The sequence below is a fragment of the Euprymna scolopes genome, chromosome 12 (assembly GCF_053919585.1).
Source record: "Euprymna scolopes isolate OS-2025 chromosome 12, ASM5391958v1, whole genome shotgun sequence".
NCBI lineage: Eukaryota > Metazoa > Mollusca > Cephalopoda > Sepiida > Sepiolidae > Euprymna > Euprymna scolopes.
In genome coordinates, this window is record NC_136493.1 from 130,796,023 (window position 1) to 130,817,087 (window position 21,065).

Consider the following 21,065-nt stretch of genomic DNA (forward strand, 5'->3'; position numbering starts at 1 on the left):
TTCCAAATATTTTGGGCAAGGGAGATAACTTTATGCTACACGAGTTATTTCCATTCAAATATAAAACGTATTTTAAATTATTATTAGTTGGCATGTATCCACCTAACAAAAACCTTCACTTTGTATTTGTTTCTCGTTGTACAACGAGAAACAAATACAAAGTGAAGGTTTTTGTTAGGTGGATACATGCCAACTAATAATAATTTAAAATACGTTTTATATTTGAATGGAAATAACTCGTGTAGCATAAAGTTATCTCCCTTGCCCAAAATAATAAATAAAAATGGCATGAATTGAAAACAATTTCTTACCTCCCTTTACCCTACACCCCTCTTTTTATACTTTTTTCACCCTAAGCAAGGCATAATGCCACTACTATTTGGGATCATGTCAAACAGGAAACCGTGGGGAGTTGAGCAACACGATATCTGTTCACATTACATTTAAACTTGTGCAGGTTAGTATAGTACAACAAGCAGGAAACAGGGAGGGAATTTCAAAATCTAGCTGTCCGATGGAAGAAACTATAAGCAGTATAAGGCTTTCCAGAATCTAGGGACCTCAACAGTGAAGGGGTGGGAGTTTGCTTCTTGCCAAGTTCGTCGGTAGTATGTACGTCGAGGGGGCACAAGTGCTATAAGTTTGGAGTACATTCCATTAAAGTTTTTGTAAAACAGACACAGAGATGCAACATTGTGGCGATGAGACAGACGTTGGAGATTGACCGATAGTGTGGAACCTACTAAGTCTGAGACTGTTTTGGACCAAAATAAGGGGGGGGGATAACTAATGATAGGTGCACAAGCCCAGATGTTGCAATAATACTCCATACATGAGCGAATTCTGGCTTTGTAAAGATATACGATACTCTCTTGTGTGAATATTTTTCTAGCACGGTAAGGGAAGTCTACCTTCTTTGCAATAGTGTTGGCAATGTTCTCAATGTAATTTGTTCCAATTCATGTTGCCTGTGAATGTTAAGCCAAGAAGTCTGAACGATGAACTCTCAAGTACGGTGTTATTTCTCGTGACAATCGATGATTGAGAAGGTTTTTTTTATAGTTGCTAAAAAGAAAAAGGAGTTTAGTCCTAGGTAGAATTAAATGTACCATCTATTTCCGGTCCTATTCCACTACGGACTTTTTTACGATCCATCTTTTATTCGCAGGTTGGCCCTTGAACGAAGTGAGACAGCCAAAGAAGCGAAGGATATCATTATCGACCTTGTCCGGACAGTCGGTGTAGGTGGTCGTGTATCTGACGAACCATTGCTATCCTATATCAAGTGCGATAACAGCTTCCTGATCAGCGATAAAAAAGAGGCCTGGATCCTCGAATTTTCCGGACCATACTGGGCCACGCAAAAGATCACCTGTAAGTTACATGCACCATTATTTTTACCATTATTAATATTTAATTGGTAGGGAACATCCTCCATCAGAAGTGGTGAAACAAAAATTATGCTTCGCCAGGGTTCACACTAATATTCATATGAAAGAACGTCGCAATAAAGTTAACGGAAAACAATGAGAATGTAAGGAAGAAAATGTCTTAAACTGACAAGTTGAAGAAAAAATATTTTGAGGGAAAAGGTACACTCCTATCATATATTACGGATAGATGTTTTAATATTTACTTAAACAGTGCTCAATCTGTGAGTGTAAGTTAATAGAGAATTAGATTGATGAATTTATCACAAGAATAAAATAAACTTTTTTGTATAATCTCGTGTCATAATTACATTACAAACTCTCTCTCTCTCTCTCTCTCTCTCTCTCTCTCTCTCTCGTATATATATATATATATATATATATATATATATATATATATATATATATATATATATATATATATATATATAACTTGCTAATATGATTTCAAATCATCTGAAATAACAGCAAGGAGAGAATTGATTTCAAACATTTTAGATGATTCTCAATGCTTGTCTACAGATTTGGTGAAATAGATATATGTTAAATCATTTATATATTTTAATTGAAATATATAACATATACTTATTCCACCAAATCTATAGACAAGTATTGAGAATCATCTATAACGCCGGAGGTTTGGGTGAAAATATCAGATATTTTGTAATTCAAATGCAAAACTTGGATAACAAATAACAATGATTGAGACATTTAATGCGCGACATGAAAGGGTAAAGATTACACTTACAATTACATTAATTAAGCAAAAACCTTAGCTTTTACAAATCTAATGATTGGTTGCTTATTTCTAAATAGCTAAAAAAAAAAAAAGGTGCCAAAAATAGGCTCTGGATGATGGATGATCCCCTTAATGCGCAACCTTAAAGGCAAATATCACATAGCGCACTACACAATTCAGGTACTTACGTTTCCAACGAGCCTTCATTTGTTAAATTCGGACCAATAGTTGTTGAGATTTGTAACTTATAAAATTGCCCCAAAAAAAGTTATATATATATATATATATATATATATATATATATATATATATATATATATATATATATATATATATATATATATATATATTAAATGGCAAATCAGCTCTACACCTAGCTATGGGCAAATAACATCGCTAATACGCAGTGCCTAACCTGGCGACTATGACACAACCCCATTGAGTGACAGATACCAATAAAGATGAAAGAAAACCAGGAGTGATAAAAAAACATCATCATCATCATCGTTATAATTTGTTTATTTAGTTTACTTTTATTTATTTATACATATTTACTAATTTTTATTATTATTTATCTATTTTCTAATATTATTTTATGTTTATATTTTTTCAGCTGGTCTGAGAAATATTTCCAATATTTTGACGATCGGAACAGAATTCGAAGAAATTGCTGAGGGCACAAAAGAATATGCCACAAAGATGGGTTGGTGGGTTCCGGCGGTCGAAGAGTTCCATTTCGCCAGGTCCTTTTGCCAGTATTACGCTGATGTGGAGAAACTGGATAAGTTCGCTCACACTCGATATGCTAGTGGGCTCGAAATGTTGGAGGAATATTCTAAACAAAGTGAGTTTCTTCCAAGCACTTTGGAATGTTTTGTTTATACTGTAGGGACAAATGAAAGATTAAGTGTTTTGGGATTCGTGTTGTGCGCTTAAAATAAAAAGGTTCGGGGGAGGAAAATTTCAAATCGTGTGATCTCGTCTCTGCTCTTGTGAGATTACGACACCCGAAGTGTTCCTATTTACTTGCCTCCTCAGGAGGGCAAAAGGTCGGTTTTTAATGTGGAGACAATCCAGCTCCCCAAAAAGGGGCACTATGGATTGGAACAAAAATTAAAATTGTCTCAGTCATGAAAGAATTCTCCTCCACTAATCGAGAGCAGAAAAGGTGAAGTGTAGTATCAGAACAGATACTACACTTTGTTCCTAGCCAAAATGCCAAAAAAACACCAGATCGACAGAAAGCGATACTTATGCAGAATAAGAACAGTGTTATCGTCAGAATTTTCCTGACAGTTTACCTAAAACGCTGAAAGGTGACAAAAGGTGATGAGCCCTTCCCCTAAAGTGATCCAATTTTACCAAATTTACACTTCTAACGATTACTATGATATTGTCCTTTTGGCCAATGTACACTCTTTAACCTTTATCCTCGAGTGGCCTCTGGACCTTAATAATTGGTGATTCCCTTGTAAAAAAAATTAATTAAATTAAAAAAAAACGCCGAATCAATGAAATTGCAGTAGCCAACGTCATGTATGAAAACATTTATTCACTATCATTGGTTTATTATATACATTAATAATCATACTATTTATTTTGATTTGAGCAAACAAAAAATCATAAAAAAGAAAAAAAACATAAAAATCAAAAAAGTTTTTGTTTGCTGTCAGTTGTTTGCTATTCAAAATAAATATTTATACATGAAACTTACCTTACAATGAGTGTTTTTTTGTGTTTTTTTTTTTTTTTTCTTAATTTGGATTTTAATTTTCTTAAAGTTTCGTAAATATTGCCTGGTAATTATTCATTGTATTTTTTTTTAAACAGTAAAAAGAATTTTGTTTTCATTTTTCAATTTTCAATTATCTCTTGCTGTATAAATTCTCCCCTGTTGGACCCGTGCGTATGTCAGGGCTAATAAATCTGGACGAGAACAGAAAAACGACCAACAACTGAAAAAGAATTTTCAGAACTATCGTTTCCTTTTCAAGCACATTTCTGAACAAGGTTTTTGTTGATGATTAAATATTTCTTTGTTGTGTCTTTCTTTCCCACTTCTTTTGAATACATCGGCCATTTTTTTTTTACTTTGTATATTCGTTGTGTTGGTGATTGGTGGCACTTGACCAAGGGAGATAATTTCGTTGTATTTACAGTACTTCCACACCCTGAACGGGTTCTCAAACCAGAAACAAGGTTTGAGAACCTGTCCAGAGAGAGGGGGCACTGTAGAGACAACAAAGTTATCTCCCCTTGGGGGAATCAAGTTTCGAGATCGGAATTGTGTCTTTAAAAGAAAAGGATCGGGGAAATCCCAGATCTAAATAATACACGTGACCTCGTCTCTGCTCTTATGAGATTATAAGGTCCAAGAGTTAGATCTCTCTCTCTCTCTCTCTCTCTCTCTCTCTCTCTCTCTCTCTCTCTCTCTCTCTCTCTCTCTCTTGCTAGCTTTACACCAACTGGCTGTGTCTCTGTACGGTTTCCATAGAGGTACACGCCTTGTTGTAATATTTTGGCTGGTCAATCTCGGTCCCATTTTTCTTGATAAGATGCAAAAACGTATCTTATAATTTGATTGGCCTCATTCTTTCTTCTTCGCTGCAACCTCTCTCTCACATACGTTATGTCGCTAGTCTCAGTCTTTTGTGTTCTTCAGAATTATCTGATCTATTCTATCTCATTTATTCCATCTCGTCTAACATGTTGGTCTAGTGGTCTCCATCTATTCATTGTTTTGATAACTCATTGTAATACAGCTTCCTATTCCAATAGCTTCTTTCCAAGAACAGCACACTTGTGGAACTCTCTTCCTGCTGACTGTTTTCCTCCTACCTATAACATTAGTCTTTTTAAGACCAAGGCCAATAGGTATCTTTTGTCTTTGTGATAATCATCTTTCTTTATTGTTAGTTCCTTGCATACAGTGGGATGATGCTTTGTCTGGAGCTATATCTATAAAAAAAAATCCCGTTTTATTGCCTTTTGTTGCCTACTCGTGCATACTGACGATTATGTCTTAAGGAGATTCACTTGTATTACAAAACCACAAAATAATTTATAGAATGAGAATATCCAATCATCACATTCTTCACTAGAAACACCGTTAAAATGGCAGACGGGATGGAATAGCATCTTAAGTAGATAGGAGAAGGATCGTCATTTTGTTTTTATCATGGCCTTACAAGAATTTTTTTTTTTTTTTACTCGCGTTCAAACTTAACAAGCCATATCGCCACGGACATATTTGGGACCATGCTTAGGAAAGATTAACAATATGTTGAATTACGTTAATTTAAACTTCTCCATGTCAGTACAGTCAAGGAAGCAGGTAGCAGGAAGGGAATTCCAAAGTCTAGCTGTTCAAGGGAAGAAACTATTAAAGTAGAAATCTTTCTGGCATTTAGGGGCCTCAACAGTGAGGGGTGAGATTTTTTTTATTAAGCAGGTTGCAAGTGCAACGAGTTCATCAGAGAACATTCCATTAAAATATTTGTAAAACAGACACAGAGATACAACATTGCAGCGATGGGACAGGGGTTGGAGATTAGTTGACGAAGTGGGACTTATTAGATTGAAGATTCTTTTTGGACCCTATCCCAAACGGAGAGACTAGTGGTAGATGTACCAGCTCAAATGTGGCAACAATACTCCATGCATGGCCTTATACATGTACAGAATGCTCTCACGTGTGAGTAGTCTTCTAGCACGATAGAGGGAGCCTGCCTTCCTTGTAACAACCTTCGCAATGTCTTGAATATATTTGTTTCAGTTCATATTGCGGGCAGCAGAAAAAGAAAATTCCAAAGTCTAGCTGTTTGAGGGAAGAAACTATAAGACTAGAAAGCTTTCTGGTATTTAGGGACCTCAACAGTGAAGGGGTGAGATTTTGTTGCTAGGTGGATTTGTCGGGGATATGTACGTCGAGGAGGCACAAGTGCAACGAGTTCATCAGAGCACATTCCATTGAAATATTTGTAAAACAGGCACAGCATTGCAACATTGCAGCGATGGCACAATGGTTGGAGCTTAGTTGAAAAAGTGGGACCGATTAGATTGACAACTCTTTTTTTGATCCTATCCGAGAGAAACTAGTAGTTGATGCACCAGCCCAGACGTGGCAACAATACTCCATGCATGGGCGATTGGTGGCCTTGTAGAGGTACAGGATACTCTCAGGTGTGAGTAGTCTTCTAGCTCGATAGAGGGAACCTACCTTCTTTGCAGTAGCCTTCGCATGTATTTATTCCAGTTCATACTGCCCGTGAATGTTAGGCTGAGAAGTTTGAAAGAAGAATTCTCAGGTAGGGTGTTATTTGTCATGATATCGGTGGTTTTATTGCCAACACTTGAGTACAATTGTTTCAAGCCATAGTTGGTGTATAAGTATATAATAGTACTTAATTATGATTATAATAAAGTGCATACAAAAACTACCTTTTACATTCTTAACAGCCTCCCTTATCAACAGTCCACAGTTCACAATTTTTTGTATCCAGAACATAAGCTATTCGTCATGTATGCATGTGGTTTCATATTATCAATATTTTATGGTGCTATAGAGTACACTTTCTTTTCGACATTTGCATGAGTATAATCTTTTTTAAACGCTTACTTTACTCCATACTGTATTTTTCCACTTCCGGTTCGTAATAGTACTTCAGGAGTGAATGTAAGTTCGGTAGCAGGTTTTTATTATTCTATTTGTAGCTAAAAAATATATAAGTGCATATATATATATATATATATATATATATATATATATATATATATATATATATATATATATATAAGTACATTCAAAATTTATTGTTCGATTGAATAAGCCGATGCTGAAGGTTGTCATATTGGATTTCTCTCTTTTTACTATTAGGGCCCATTTGACTAGGGACAGACTTCTTTTTGGACTACTGCATTGTCCGGAAAGAAACAATTTCCATTATTTCAGCTTTTTTGAAAACTTTCCAATCAGATTATATGCATTGTTAAGCTGGAATTATTTTGGAATGCATTCTATCTAACTTAATTATTATACATTTTGGATCAACTTGAGAGGAGTTTCATTCAAGCTAAAATATTATGTGTGGTTTGTTTTTATATTAGTTTTTACATAACCAACAATTTTTCCAATTTTTTTTTGGGGGGGGGCAATTTATATCTACAATAAATTGCGGTTTCACTTAATGCCTTAACTAGCAAATTCTAGCATTGGTAAAAATATAATTTGCTGATTTCTTTATGTCCTCTGATGAGAAGAATAATAAGAATAGCATTATTTGAAACTCCGCAGAATAAGAGTTTGTAAATTGTTTTTTGGAGTATTCAGTCGAACAATAAATTTTGATTGTAAAGTTCAACTTACAGTTTTAATTTTCTTTCTCTTCTAATAAGCTCTACTCTCTATTACGTATTGAGTTTTTTTTAATTCGGTTGGGATTAAATTATTTTCTATATATAAATACTGTTATTTATATTAGTTTGGGGTTTACCATTGTGTATATCAGGTAAACACTACATCCCTTTGTTTTCATTAATATATATATATATATATATATATATATATATATATATATATATATATATACATAAGTACACATATATATATGTGTGTGTGTGTGTAAGTACATATATATATAAGTACATATGTATATATAAGTACACATATATATTAGTACATATATATAAGTACATATGTATATACAAGTACACATACACACATATATATATATAAGTACATTCATATATATATAAGTACATATATATATATAAGTACATTCATATATATATATATAAGTACATATATATATAACTTTTTAACTCTTTTCAAAGTTTTTTAAAATGTTTTATTAACTACTTGTTCTTATATATATATATATATATATATATATATATATGCATATATATATACATATATATATATATATAAGTACATATATATCTAAGTACATATATGTACATATATATAAGTATATACATATATATATAAGTATATATATATACATATATATAAGTACATATATACATATATATATAAGTACATATATACATATATATATATATACATATATATATATAACTGCTTCATTTACTCACATCAATTAATATACGAAAGTATAAATTTATGCGTAAACTCTAGGTATTTACTTCAAAAGTGCTCAATATGTAGGTAGAGCTAGTTAGTAATTTATAAAATATATATGGCGATTAAGCTACACTGAATATTCCGCGTTTCATCCACTCTAGGATTCTTCAGGCTTATGCGAGAATTTTGTTGTTGTCTCGCGTTTTTATATACGCACCTTCTATTGAGTTTTTTGTTAGCCAATCAGCTTTCTAGTATCAAACGCACCCTTCCTAATCAGTCAATGAGCAGGCACTTACATTTATATTATATTTTATAACTTACTACATATATATATATATATATGTATACACATATATATATAAGTACATATATATATACACATATATATATACACATATATATAAGTACATTTACATATATATATGATGATTGCTGCATCTTTCTAGATGATCACCGTCATATTGAGATCTCTCAATCTTGTTGTCCATGCCATCTCAGATGATTTTGCACTCCCGCCGCAGATTTGCACATCTTGAAGCAGATATATATATATATATATATACACTTGTGCCCGATATTATTCATACCCCTCGGATCTTTGAGATTTCTATAAGAATATTGCTCAAACCAGAAGGTAGACAATATTAAAGGGATTCCAAACAATAAATCAAACATAAGCATTTAATTTAAACTCAACAAATAAATAAATTATGCAAGTTTGAAACATTATACAAAGAAAAACAATAATGGCACTAGTTCAAAATTATTCATACCTCTCTTACTAATAGTCAATAGCATGCCCTTTATTCTTAATAACTGCCTGTAACCGTTTTGGATATTTATCAACAAGGTTTTTACAAGCATCAACACTGATTTTTGACCATTCTTCAATGCAGTAGTTCTCCAAATCCCTCAAATTTCTAGGTTTCCGCTTTTTAACCTCAGTTTTCAATATGTGGCAGAAGTGTTCGATAGGGTTCAGGTCGGGACTCTGGCTAGGCCATTCCAAAACATTAATTTGATTATCCTCAAACCATTTCTTGACTATTTTGGCAGTATGTTTTGGATCATTATCCTGTTGAAGGACCCAGTTTGGTCCTAAATGGAGCTTCTCCGCATCCTGTCTAATGTTTTTCTGGAGTATTTCCAAATATTGCTCCTTCTTCATGGTTCCATCTATCTTGACCAAACTACCTGGGCCACTAGCCGAAAAGGAGCCCCAAAACATTAGGCTACCACCACCATGTTTCACCGTGGGTATGGTGTTCTTTGGGTTGTAAGCTTCTCCTTTCTTCCTCCAAACGTAAGAAGCATCCATATGGCCAAACAATTCCATTTTTGTTTCGTCAGTCCACAAAATACTTGAGAAAACGGACTCTGGAGAATTCACATGGGTCTAGCAAAATTAAGACGTGCTGCAAGGTGGTTTCCGGTGTGCAATGGAGTCCTTCTTGGTCTTCTTCCTTTCAGACCATTTTCATGCAGAGTCCTTTGCAATGTTTGCCTTGATATTTTTATGCCAGAAGACTCCAGATTTTCTAAAATGTCCTTAGTAGTGGTGGTTGGATTTGCATTAACACTTCTTACAATATTCCTGGTGGCTCTAGCAGACAGTTTCCTTTTCCTTCCTCTACCAATCAAGTTGTTTGTTGTGTGGTGGCTCTGGAATTTTTTGATGATGCTCTGTACTGTTGCTATAGGGACCTCAAATTTTTTGGAAATTGACTTGTAACCTAAACCATCCTTATGTGAATTCACAATTTTAGTCCTAAGATCATTACTAAGCTCTTTTTTCTTCCCCATTCTAATAATTTTTATTCTTTTATTGGTTTTCAGTTGATATCATTTTAATTTCTAAAAAATGCAAAAAACGAAATGAAATTAATCAAAGGTTGTATAAAAGCATTCAAAATAAGAATCAAACAGGAAACAAACAGTCAGAAACTCGATTAATACTGAAAAAATAAGGGGGTATGATTATTTTTGAACATTGCAGATTTTATAAATAGCTGTATATTTCTTTTATTACAAGTATCCCGAGATTTTAAAATGACGAAAATGATCAGAAGAGGTTTATTAAGAATATGTATCAATATGGACGTAAACAATAAATTCTTACAAAGTTACACCTAATAAACTCAATTTTCAAGGGGGGGTATGAATAATATCGGGCACAAGTGTATATATATATATATATCTCATTTAGACAAATATTATTGAATAGCACGGACTTATTCTGTTTTACAATTTTCTTTTTTATCTTCTCCAATCCCTGAATAGTCCTTTTTGTGTTCTTCTCGAAATTGTATATGTTGGATCCATAATCGCGAGCGCTTTCGACAGAAGTACTTCTATCATCCTCAGGCATATTGTAGAAATAAATGTAGAGATTGTTTTTTAATTTACTTATATATTCATTTTTTTCCTAGTCACGTGGTAATTTGTTACAAGTTATGTATATATCTATATATACAAGGTGGAATGATAAAATTGTCACCCTAGAAAAGACGAGATGATTCCATTTACGTTTAATGAAAACCTTCTTTTTTTTTTGCAGACCATCTACTAATTGACCAGTTGTGTACAAATCCCAAGAGCGATAGAAACCTTCTGTCATGTCTGAAAGTAATACAATGTTTAACAAGCGAGATCGGAGATTTGCCGCTGTACAACTCCTGCTCTCTACCGATCCAACTTATGACAACAGGACCATTGCCAGCATTCTTAAAATGCAAACGCTTGAGAATGCAGTTTAACAAAGTCTCCAGCCATGGTTATGGCCTTTGGTGTGGTTTGAAGTGAGCGCTGCATCATGCCACTTCACATCTTCAAAGTTGTCTTGAAAGTTAACGCCAAATTGTATCTGGATGCGCTGAAGAGGGTGGTGATCCCCTGGTGCAATCAGGTGGCCGACCTTGGGTGTGGCAGTAGGATTCCGCACTGGCCCACAAATCCAGAGAGTCACAGACTTGGCTTCAGAAGGAGTGCTACTTTATACCCTTCTCTCACTGGCCCCCTTCCTCCCCGATCTGAACCCGATAGACTACTTCATTTCACCGTATGTCGAGAACATCACCAACATAACCTCACACAACACCAAAGCCAGTCTGATTGCCACCATCCACCGAGTATTCGCCGAGCTCCCGGCAGTGCTTATTGAAAAGGCATGCTCCCAGTTCTGGACCCATATTGAGGCGGTGATTGAGACTGAAGGCGGCTACATTGAATAGATGTCAGCTCTACTACATTATCAAGTTTCCTGAATTGATTTTTTTTCAATAAAAGTTTTGTCGTGTTCTTTAATTTATCATTCAACCCTGGATATATGGTCAAATTTGAAAATATTTATATCAATATTAATATTTATAATTTCATCCTGAAAAAAAAAGTTCAAAGTTCAAGACAGAGCATCAAAATGTGAGAGGAATTAAATTGTGCAAATTAACATTTACAAAAGTTATTGTTCAAAAATGAGGAATACAACATACAATGAATTATTTTCTTATTCCATGGAGTTTCAAAAATGTGACTTTTTTTTTCTTCAGAGGAAAATTATTAGCAAAAATATTATTTCATAGACTTGCTATAAAATTGCTGGTTAGCACAAAAAACTGAAAACTGTAAAATTACACATTTATATAAATGGCTATATGCTGCTAATACAGGGTGACCCAAAAAAAACGGCCCCAACTCTAATTAGGCCCCGTTTCTTAGTGTTTGTCCGAATGAAATGAAACTTTGGTCATAACTAGTTTATCATATTCAAAACATCACATCAAAACACTAGGGCCTTTGGCCTTTTTTTTTTCTCCGTTGACTGTAAAATGCTCAGAAAAACAATTGAATGTTCTCTGGTTTTTTTTTGGGGGGGGGGGTCACCCTGTATACACAAGCCAGATTAATTATCAATTATGTAAAATTCATTCATTTTTAGCATTATTTTTATTTTTTTATATTTTTCAGAGCAATTCTGCGTTGCTGATATGATATCCATTCTCAAAGATGAACCAAGTGGCATCAATATGAAGGGTGCCTTTAAAACCATGAGTTCACACGTCTCCCTAGTCCGTCCCGAAGGCTCTGATCTTGCTTCTTGCCACTGGTTGACTGGAACCCCCAATCCAGTGTACTCCATTTTCAAGCCTTTCGTTTTCACCGATGGTCCCAACCTTGGTGCAAGCACGAAATCTCCAAATTTTGGTTCTGAAGATCCAGCCAAGAACATGCCAAGGTTCCGGCGGCGGGTTGACCGCAGTTCACCACTATATGAGGAGCACGAAAGGGTTCTGATGTCATGCGGCTTAAAGAGTCGAGAAATGGAAAAGTGGCTGAAGGAGATGAACACTCTGCAGGCCTCCATCATGAAAGAGACTGAAGAATTCATCAACGATCCCGAAAAGGTTCAAATTAGCAAAGGAACGAAAAAGACGCTCTTCAGGATGGCCGTCCACAAAGAGATGGTTCTCTACAGCAAGAGGTAAGGCAAGGGGAAGCACTTCAATGAATGCAGCCAGTCGTGGCACTACAGGTTCAGGAAGAGTTATTACATGAAAAGCACCACTAGATCACTATTCATTGTTAATAAACCATTTTGATAATTATTTTTAATCGCTAGCTAGCAGTTATTCATGATATTATTAGAATATCTTTTCCTCAATGTGTATAGTGTGCTTATTTATCAAAAAGATTATTGGCTACATATGTGCATACATGTTTCTGCTAAAATCTTTTTAGAGGAACAGCGCCCTTAGGCCAGATTTTTTACAATGTATTGTAAAAAAAATCTGGCTTCAGAATGCTGCTTCTCTAAAGGGGTTGTAACAGAAACATGTATGCACATATGTAGCTAATAATCTTTTATAAATAAGCATACTATAATTATACTCTGCTTGTCATTGAGCTCTTTTTAATAAACACTTGAGCTTCAGTGGGTTTACCTCTAGGAAATTACAGCAATACAATCAATCAATCAAGCAATCAATATATATATATATATATATATATAAGATATGAAATATAGTTATGGTAATTAAGCTATACAGGGGTGCCTACATTTCAGCCCTGTAGAGAATAATCGTGATAAGGGATGAAATATTGACGCTTCTGTGAAGCTTAATTGCCATAAATATATTTTATACCTTACTATTTAACTCTACTTACATATTGGACACTGTTGAAGTTAATACTGAAAATCTATACATGATATATCTTCTTATAATTGTGTGTGTGTGTGTGTGTGCGTGTGTGCGTGCGTGCGTGTGTGTGTGTGTGTGTGCGTGCGTGCGTGCGTGCGTGCGTGTGTGTGTGTGTGTGTGTGTGTGTGTGTGTGTGTGTGTGTGTGTGTGTGTGTGTGTGTGTGTGTGTGTGTGTGTGTGTGTGTGTGTGTGTGTGTGTTGATATGTTAACAAATAGAATATCCAATTAACTTTCAATACAGGTTTTAATTTTCGCAGAATCCAAAAACAGCATTGAAATCTAGGATCACTAAAGGCAATTATCGGTTAGGTCCATATAATAAGTAAAATATATTACAAAATGAAGAAACGAAATTTTAATAGATTTCCTTCGTTTCATGGAATCTAAGATAAAATTAAACAAAGAATAGCTTAGTGAACAACGCATTTCAAAAACAGGTTTAAATATTTAAATAATTATTTTTGTTGATTTTTTTTTAATTTAAAAATAATTAAATCCGTTCGGATTCGTTAAAACTATTAGCGTTTTACAGCTACCCATAAAAGAAAGGCAGCATAAACAAGTATTTTTTTAAAGCCACCACCATGTTAGTAAGTTTTTTTTTTATTTGACTTCATATTGCAAATGTTAGTTTTTAACTTTTCTTTCAAAACAAAAATTGTAAACATGACGATATTTGAAATAATTTCCGACCATCCATATGTAATGCTGCTCCTAGCTACAAGTAGTGTATTTTGACGATAGTAACATCCTTGAAAATGTCAATACTGTTCAAAATTTATATACATAAAGTATAAATTGGTGCATTGAAAAGATGGATAAAACAAGAAGGGTCACCAGTTAGCAAATGCTAACTAAAACTGAGTTTTGTAAATACAAAAACTGAGAAAAACGAAATTCTCATATATAAAATTTTATGAACATATAAAAGTTAGCTTCAGTAAGTAAAAGTTCACAGTGTAAACAAGTGTTTGGTTGAAAAATATTTAGTGAATAGTCCCAAGTCAAAATGTTTATGCTATGAATAATATGCATATTTCAGTATTATATGTATGTGAGTATTTGGCAGCATGGCATTGTGTATGTGTGTTGGTTTACCTTGTTCATGTTACTGTGTGTATAGTTGTGAGTATCAATTCATTTTGTTTTTAGTCTGACTTTTGTTATTATGTAAGAATGCGTGCAGAAGATGATGTATGTGAGTCACAGAGTTTTTTTCGCCTTGCCCCCACCCCCACCCCCGGCCAAAGGCATATAGAGAAGTTGCAGAGAATACGTTCTTGGAAGTCTTGTTCGATGTGGCCAACCAGTGAAAACTCTGTCTCTAGCTTTTTTGCTGTTTGCTTGATAAAAATTTCTAAGTTTGCGTATACTTATTATTATTTTGACATAGACTTGTTATTATGGTTTTCATTGGTTGAAAATAATTTGACCTAACACATTCCTGTGAAAACTTGCTTGTTTTTGAAAGTGACAAAGAAAGTGAATACAAATGAAGCAGAGAAAGAAAGTAGCAATTAGAGATATTTGCTTTTTAGCGTTCATCGGAATTGCTTTGCAACTAACCACTACAGAATAACTGCTGTATGTGCGTTTCATCTTAAACAATCAGTTGAAGGTGTGGACATAGTTGCACATACATAAGGTTATAATGCAGTGATGGGTTAGGTAAAGGTGTATCCATCGTCATTTATAATTAAAGTTTGGTTTTGATAGAAAGTTCATCTGATGCCATGTTCGAATCAATTAGATAAAATGTACGCTCAATTCATAGATGAATCAAGTGGACGACGGTATTGGAAGTTAACAGAAAATACCTTTTGTCTTGACAGTGCCACAAAGGAATTAAAAACTGCTAAGAGTCTTTAAAAATAAAACCAGGCGTCACATAACTTTGCAGATTTCGTTTTGTCGCGAATGAGTTGAAAAGACAAATAGCAGAACATTTGGTCAGCACACTATTGAGATGGAACTGATTGAAAACTGTGAAAGAACTAGACTGCAAGTAGTCTAACAAATTATATTCTTACTAGCAAAGTCCCGAGATTAACCTTCAACCTTGACCTTGAAAAATAGTGTGCACCATCTGTAGATCTGAGACCATCATTATGTCAGGTTTGGTCATGTTCAGTCCAGTTGTGTGGACTTTAGGAGAGTTATACACATAGACACACACATACACGAACACTATTACTTTATATATATATATAGATGCCAAGATATCTGATTAGCTTTACATCAAAATAGGTGACTGCTTATTCCCTGCTTAGGCTTAAAGTCAACAAGGGTATAAAATATAAAGTAGGTAATGTATGTAAATGTATTTCCATGTTGTTTTTTTTTTAATTGCGAATCATCAATTTAGATAACGAATACACATTCTAATATCTTGATAGAAGTTATTAGTAAAGTTTTGCACCGTTTTAAGATTTTCTCTGTTTTTATTATCATTTATATTTTCTATAAACTCCTCCTTCCTTTTTTCTTAAGTCTTTTTGATTTATTTTTTTATGTGTTCAGAGGCGTTTAAAAATAATGCTAACGTTAGAAAGTAATGTATTTACAATGTTAAAAAGGTAACATTACATGTACGTTACTAGGAAGTTACCAAAAGAACGTGGCCAACCATGTTAAGCTTCATTATTGTCATACTTTAGTAAGATTATTGCGATTATATGATTTAATATTCCTGTAACCATAAAACATTTCTTTTACATCATCGATGCCTCTGTTCAGTTTTGAAAGACAAAGGTTATCTCTCTGTAGAGGCAGCTGTGCACGTAATTGTAAGGCAAAGGTTGCGCAATCCCTAACCACCAACCACACTGAATTGGCACTGTTTAAGTCTAGTGGCAAGGAGAAGTCCAGGACAACTGGAAATAATGCCAAGATAAGCGGAGAGTACATACAGTGCCTGGAAGTCCCGAATGGTCACCCATTTAGTATTGACCAAATTTAACATTACTTAACTTCGGTGATCCAGCAAGAATCGATGTGTCAACGTGATTATGCCGTACATCTTTCTTTACATAAAATGTACTATTCAAGTATAATTTTCATATATATTTAAATTATTTTAAAGTTTAAGTGATTGATACCGTTACCATGTATTTCATACTATGAATACGATACATGAATTGTTGCATCGTCGTCAGCATCACTATCATCATCATTATCATCATCAGGAAATGTGTTTCGGTATTAATCCCAAGCAAATTATATTATTAACTAGTGGCTGCGCCACATTGGCACACACAACGCCGAGTCAAACACAAAATCGAGTACACTCAACATCGTCCTATAATCAATGCTTACCCTGTGAACTCAGAATATGGGAAATTCCCATATGCACAAAACAAAATCATTGAAAAAAACAAAAATACACTAACTAAGGGTAAGGATAATGAGTAAACGTTGGATAAAATGATGGTTAAAATTATTACGAACTTGCCAGGATTCGAACCTGAAATCTCCTGATCCGTAGTCAGATGCGTTATCCATTGCATCACAAGTCCTGTCCATATGCCAAAAGATGTTAGCGTGACTGTATACAGACAGTGCTAAATTCCGTTCACGTGGGCAGGTAACTTTTTCGACAAAAACGAAATGGCCCAAAATCCTTTATTTGGGATTTTTTGTGTGACTCGGCGTTGTTCGTTGCGAACAATATATAGATAAGGACAATCTAGGGACTCACACCTTTCAGGAAAAAAATAATTTTTCAGTTCGGTGCATCTGTTCAAAAGTTTTATTGGTATATATAGGCACACACATAAATAAATAAATAAACATTTAGAATTTTATCAATAGTATAGATAATAATAATAATAATAATAATAATAATAATAATAATAAATATCACATGGAATCATGAAAACTGAAACTGTATAAGTGAAAAATACCTCCTCCCCCCATTTTTGGAGGGGGGTGGGTATCACCATAAATGGGCACCACACCAAATAATGAGGGTCAAGGAGGATAGAAAGACCAAAGAGAGGAAGCGCTAGCTAGACCTCGACTGAATGAGTGCAAAGAGGACTGGGACCTTGGGGAGGCTTATTGCCACCCAAATCCCAGTTAAGACCAATGGTCACAGCCAACAGGGAATCAATGGTAAGCGACTGTTACGATAACGCAAATTCCTTTGCAAAGGTTATCAAAAGAGGTGGAGAGTACTGGAAATCGGTTGTTGTCACTCAGACTCCAGGGAACACCATAAGTTGTTCGCAAAGAGCAATCTTTGATGGCTTGTATGACGTCTCCTAGTGAATAAATACTAATGATAAATAACATTGAAGAAGTAAGTTATAACAAGTAGTTATATTTGTACATGCAAAACATGCAATGGTGATTAAAAATTGCCTCTAATCGAAAAATTCAATATAGATTTTTTTTTCTAAAAAAAGATGACAAAGAATATAATAATGTCTCCCTTGTTATCTTCTCTAAAAAATATCAGGAATCTATATTGAATCTTTCGATTAATGACAATTTTTATTTACCGTTTCTCATAGTCAAGTTGCTATAACAAATATGATGTTATATTTCATTATTACTAAAGCAAATTTGTAAGTAAAAATAAGCGGTTTTGAATTAATCATCATCATCATCATAATCATCACCAGTAGTAGTAGTAGTAGTAGTAGTAGTAGTAGTGACATGAGATTGGCAATAACAAGCAGTGTTTTCTTGAGTTTAGCGACTAGTCTCTCCAAATTTCTAACACTCTCCACCTCTTACGATAACTCTTGAAAACCATTTTTTGTCATAGCAACAACTGCTTACCATTGATTTCTTGCTCGCAAGTACCGCCGGGATTCTCTGGAGTTTGAGTGGCAGTAAACCTCCACAAGATTTCAGTATTCTTGATACCCTTTCACTGGAGGTTTGAACCATGCTCTCTCCCTCGTTTCTGTATTTCCATCCACTTCTATCCTTTATTGCTACCTTGTGTGGTATTACCAATACTGGTGCCATCACTTTTTAGAAGGTAGTAGTAGTAGTAGTAGTAGTAGTAGTAGTAGTAGTAGCAGTAGTAGTAGTAGCCTTGAGATTTTGCACAGTTCGTTGTCAGTAATTTGCCACCATTGACAATAGCTTATGGCTTTACCTGGAGTCTGAGTGACTACAAATCTCCCCAGAATCATCATCATCATCATCATCATCATCATCATCATCATCATCATCATCATGTGTGTGTGTGTGTGGGGGGGGGGTCATACAGTCTTCTATACAAATCAGTCCTCTCCCTCAGTCTTTCTTTTTCATATAGAGACTGTCAACATCGTCCTTTGGGTGAAGTGCATTGGGTAGGTCATGAGTTGTTATTGTTGTTGTTATTATTATTATTATTATTATTATTATTATTATTATTATTATTATTAACTAACTAGGAGTTCTCACACAGGTTATTATCAATGATTGCTCATTAGCAATAACTGATGGTGTTACCTGAAGACTTGGTGACAGTAAGTCTCCCTAGATTTCCAGTAACCTTCAACTCTTTTGATCATTATTGCAAATAATTGAGCGTTATGGCAACAACTTGTTACCATTGATTACTCACTGATCACTCAATGACTATTGCTTTTCTTTAGAGTTCGGGCTGCAAAAAAGCTTCCATACGGTCTCAGTATTCTCTTCCTCTTTTCAGTGGAAGTTTTGTTAGTGCTCTTCATCCTCGGTCTTTCCATTCTCCTTGAACCAACATTAAATAATTTAGTAATCCTCAAAATAATCAATAATCCGAAGGAGTTAGGTCATGAGAATATGCAGAAAGGTTCAAGATTTCTCAACAAAATTCTCCTAGTAGATCTTTGGTCAGTAGTGCTGTGTGAGGACGAGCATTATCATGATGGAAGCTGACACCCTTTCTGTTGACTAAAATAGGTTGTTTTTGAATCAATGTAGATGATACAATTGCAGAAAATATGAATGATGCATTAATATTTGGAAAGAAAATGTTCTAAATTAATCATGGTGATATAGTTAAGTAATAATAATTTGCATAAAATAAATTACAATGATTTTAAATGGGCCTTCTACAAACTGGCAAAACTTTTGCAACGACCTGATAAATAAAGGTGTGGGTGATAAAAGGCATGACTTCCTTCACTATGTTTCTTTCGCTTGTTATTTTCTTGAGCAAATTTAAGAATTCATATTATATAGTCATATTTTAAATCCAAATTATATAGTCATATTTTAAATCCAAATTCTATAGTCATATTTTAAATCCAAATTATATAGTCATATTTTAAATCCAAATTATATAGTCATATTTTAAATCCAAATTATATAGTCATATTTTAAATCCATGATATTTGCTGAATGTTGTTGGTTTTTCTATCCAGAACTAATTTTTGCGCTATCCAGAAAAATAAAATCCAAATTATATAGTCATATTTTAAATCCAAATTATATAGTCATATTTTAAATCCAAATTATATAGTCATATTTTAAATCCAAGTAAGATTTTCAAAAAATCATGCTTGTTATAGATATATTCTAAGAAAGTGTGATTATTAGAGTACCTGCTGTTATTTTATTTGTTTCCCGGAAAATGCTGATTAGTCTTGCTGATAGTTTCCAGGAACGTAACTTAATGGATGAAATATCATTCTGATAGTTACGTTTTCACTGAGCATGTTATAATATAAACAAATATACATGACAAAAACCCAGCAAGGATCTTTAGCCTACGTTTAGTGATGATGTAATAAGTTTTAAATTTATATGTAGGAAGTTAGTTAAGTTAGTCTGTAACTGAGAGTTGTGGAGAAAAGATGAAGGCAGTCATGGGAGCACTGGACTGGGTAAACAAACATATGTCATCATTGGAGAAGGGAACGGCGTACCACCTCAGAACCAACAACTTGTCACCACAATAAATGTAAATATTAAACAACTTGGTTGTTGGAGTTTTTCGTGAGAGACATAGCTACATTTCAGGAGTGCGTTGGAACAGACGAAAAGTGGTTGCGATTCAAGGTATGTCTTTCTTTGTCCAGCACAAATGTAAAAGATGTTTATCCGTCCTTCTGTCTATAAACCGTTTAGTATGTCGACACTTAAAGATACACATTATACACACATCAACAAGAGAAACATTTATACACAAGATGATAACGTATTGCAAGACGTCGAACACGTTCAATAGACACGAAATACATGAACACAAATAGACGACACTTTATGAACATAAAGAGACCCATTATGTTCAACTCACATATTTACATTCGTTATATAGCCCAATAGACAACACTACACAAAAATAAAAAGTAGGAGTTGTGTTTAAAGGCTAGCACAATGCGGTTTGGTAAAAAAAAAAAAAAAAAAAAAAAAAAGCCGTTGGATTTGAGACAAGGTAAACAGAATAAATGGCAATATTGAAAGATTTCAATAATTTTCAATTCTATATTCTTTATTTAAAAATGGAATGTGCTGAACCAGGATCGTATCGTGGTATTATAGTCTTTGAATTTTCGGAGTAAAACTCATTTTCAAAAAGAAAGCATATATGTACAACCACGTGGTTGAGTTATATTTTGCCAGGAGCCGGAAGTTATAGGATGTCTGCTGCATTAAGCTTGAAGAGAAAAATTAATGTTTT

At 34.1% G+C, this 21,065-nt stretch overlaps 1 protein-coding gene across 1 annotated transcript in view; it reads left to right on the top strand.

Moving 5' to 3' along the window:
- Positions 1-21,065, top strand: part of LOC145291480 (secernin-3-like) — a 130,261-nt gene that overhangs the window by 59,170 nt on the left and 50,026 nt on the right. Inside the window, exons 5-7 of the mRNA XM_080137362.1 lie at positions 1,169-1,374; positions 2,783-3,013; positions 12,221-12,734. Of these exons, the coding sequence (XP_079993488.1) occupies positions 1,169-1,374; positions 2,783-3,013; positions 12,221-12,734 (951 nt within the window). The remainder of the gene's footprint in view (positions 1-1,168; positions 1,375-2,782; positions 3,014-12,220; positions 12,735-21,065) is intronic.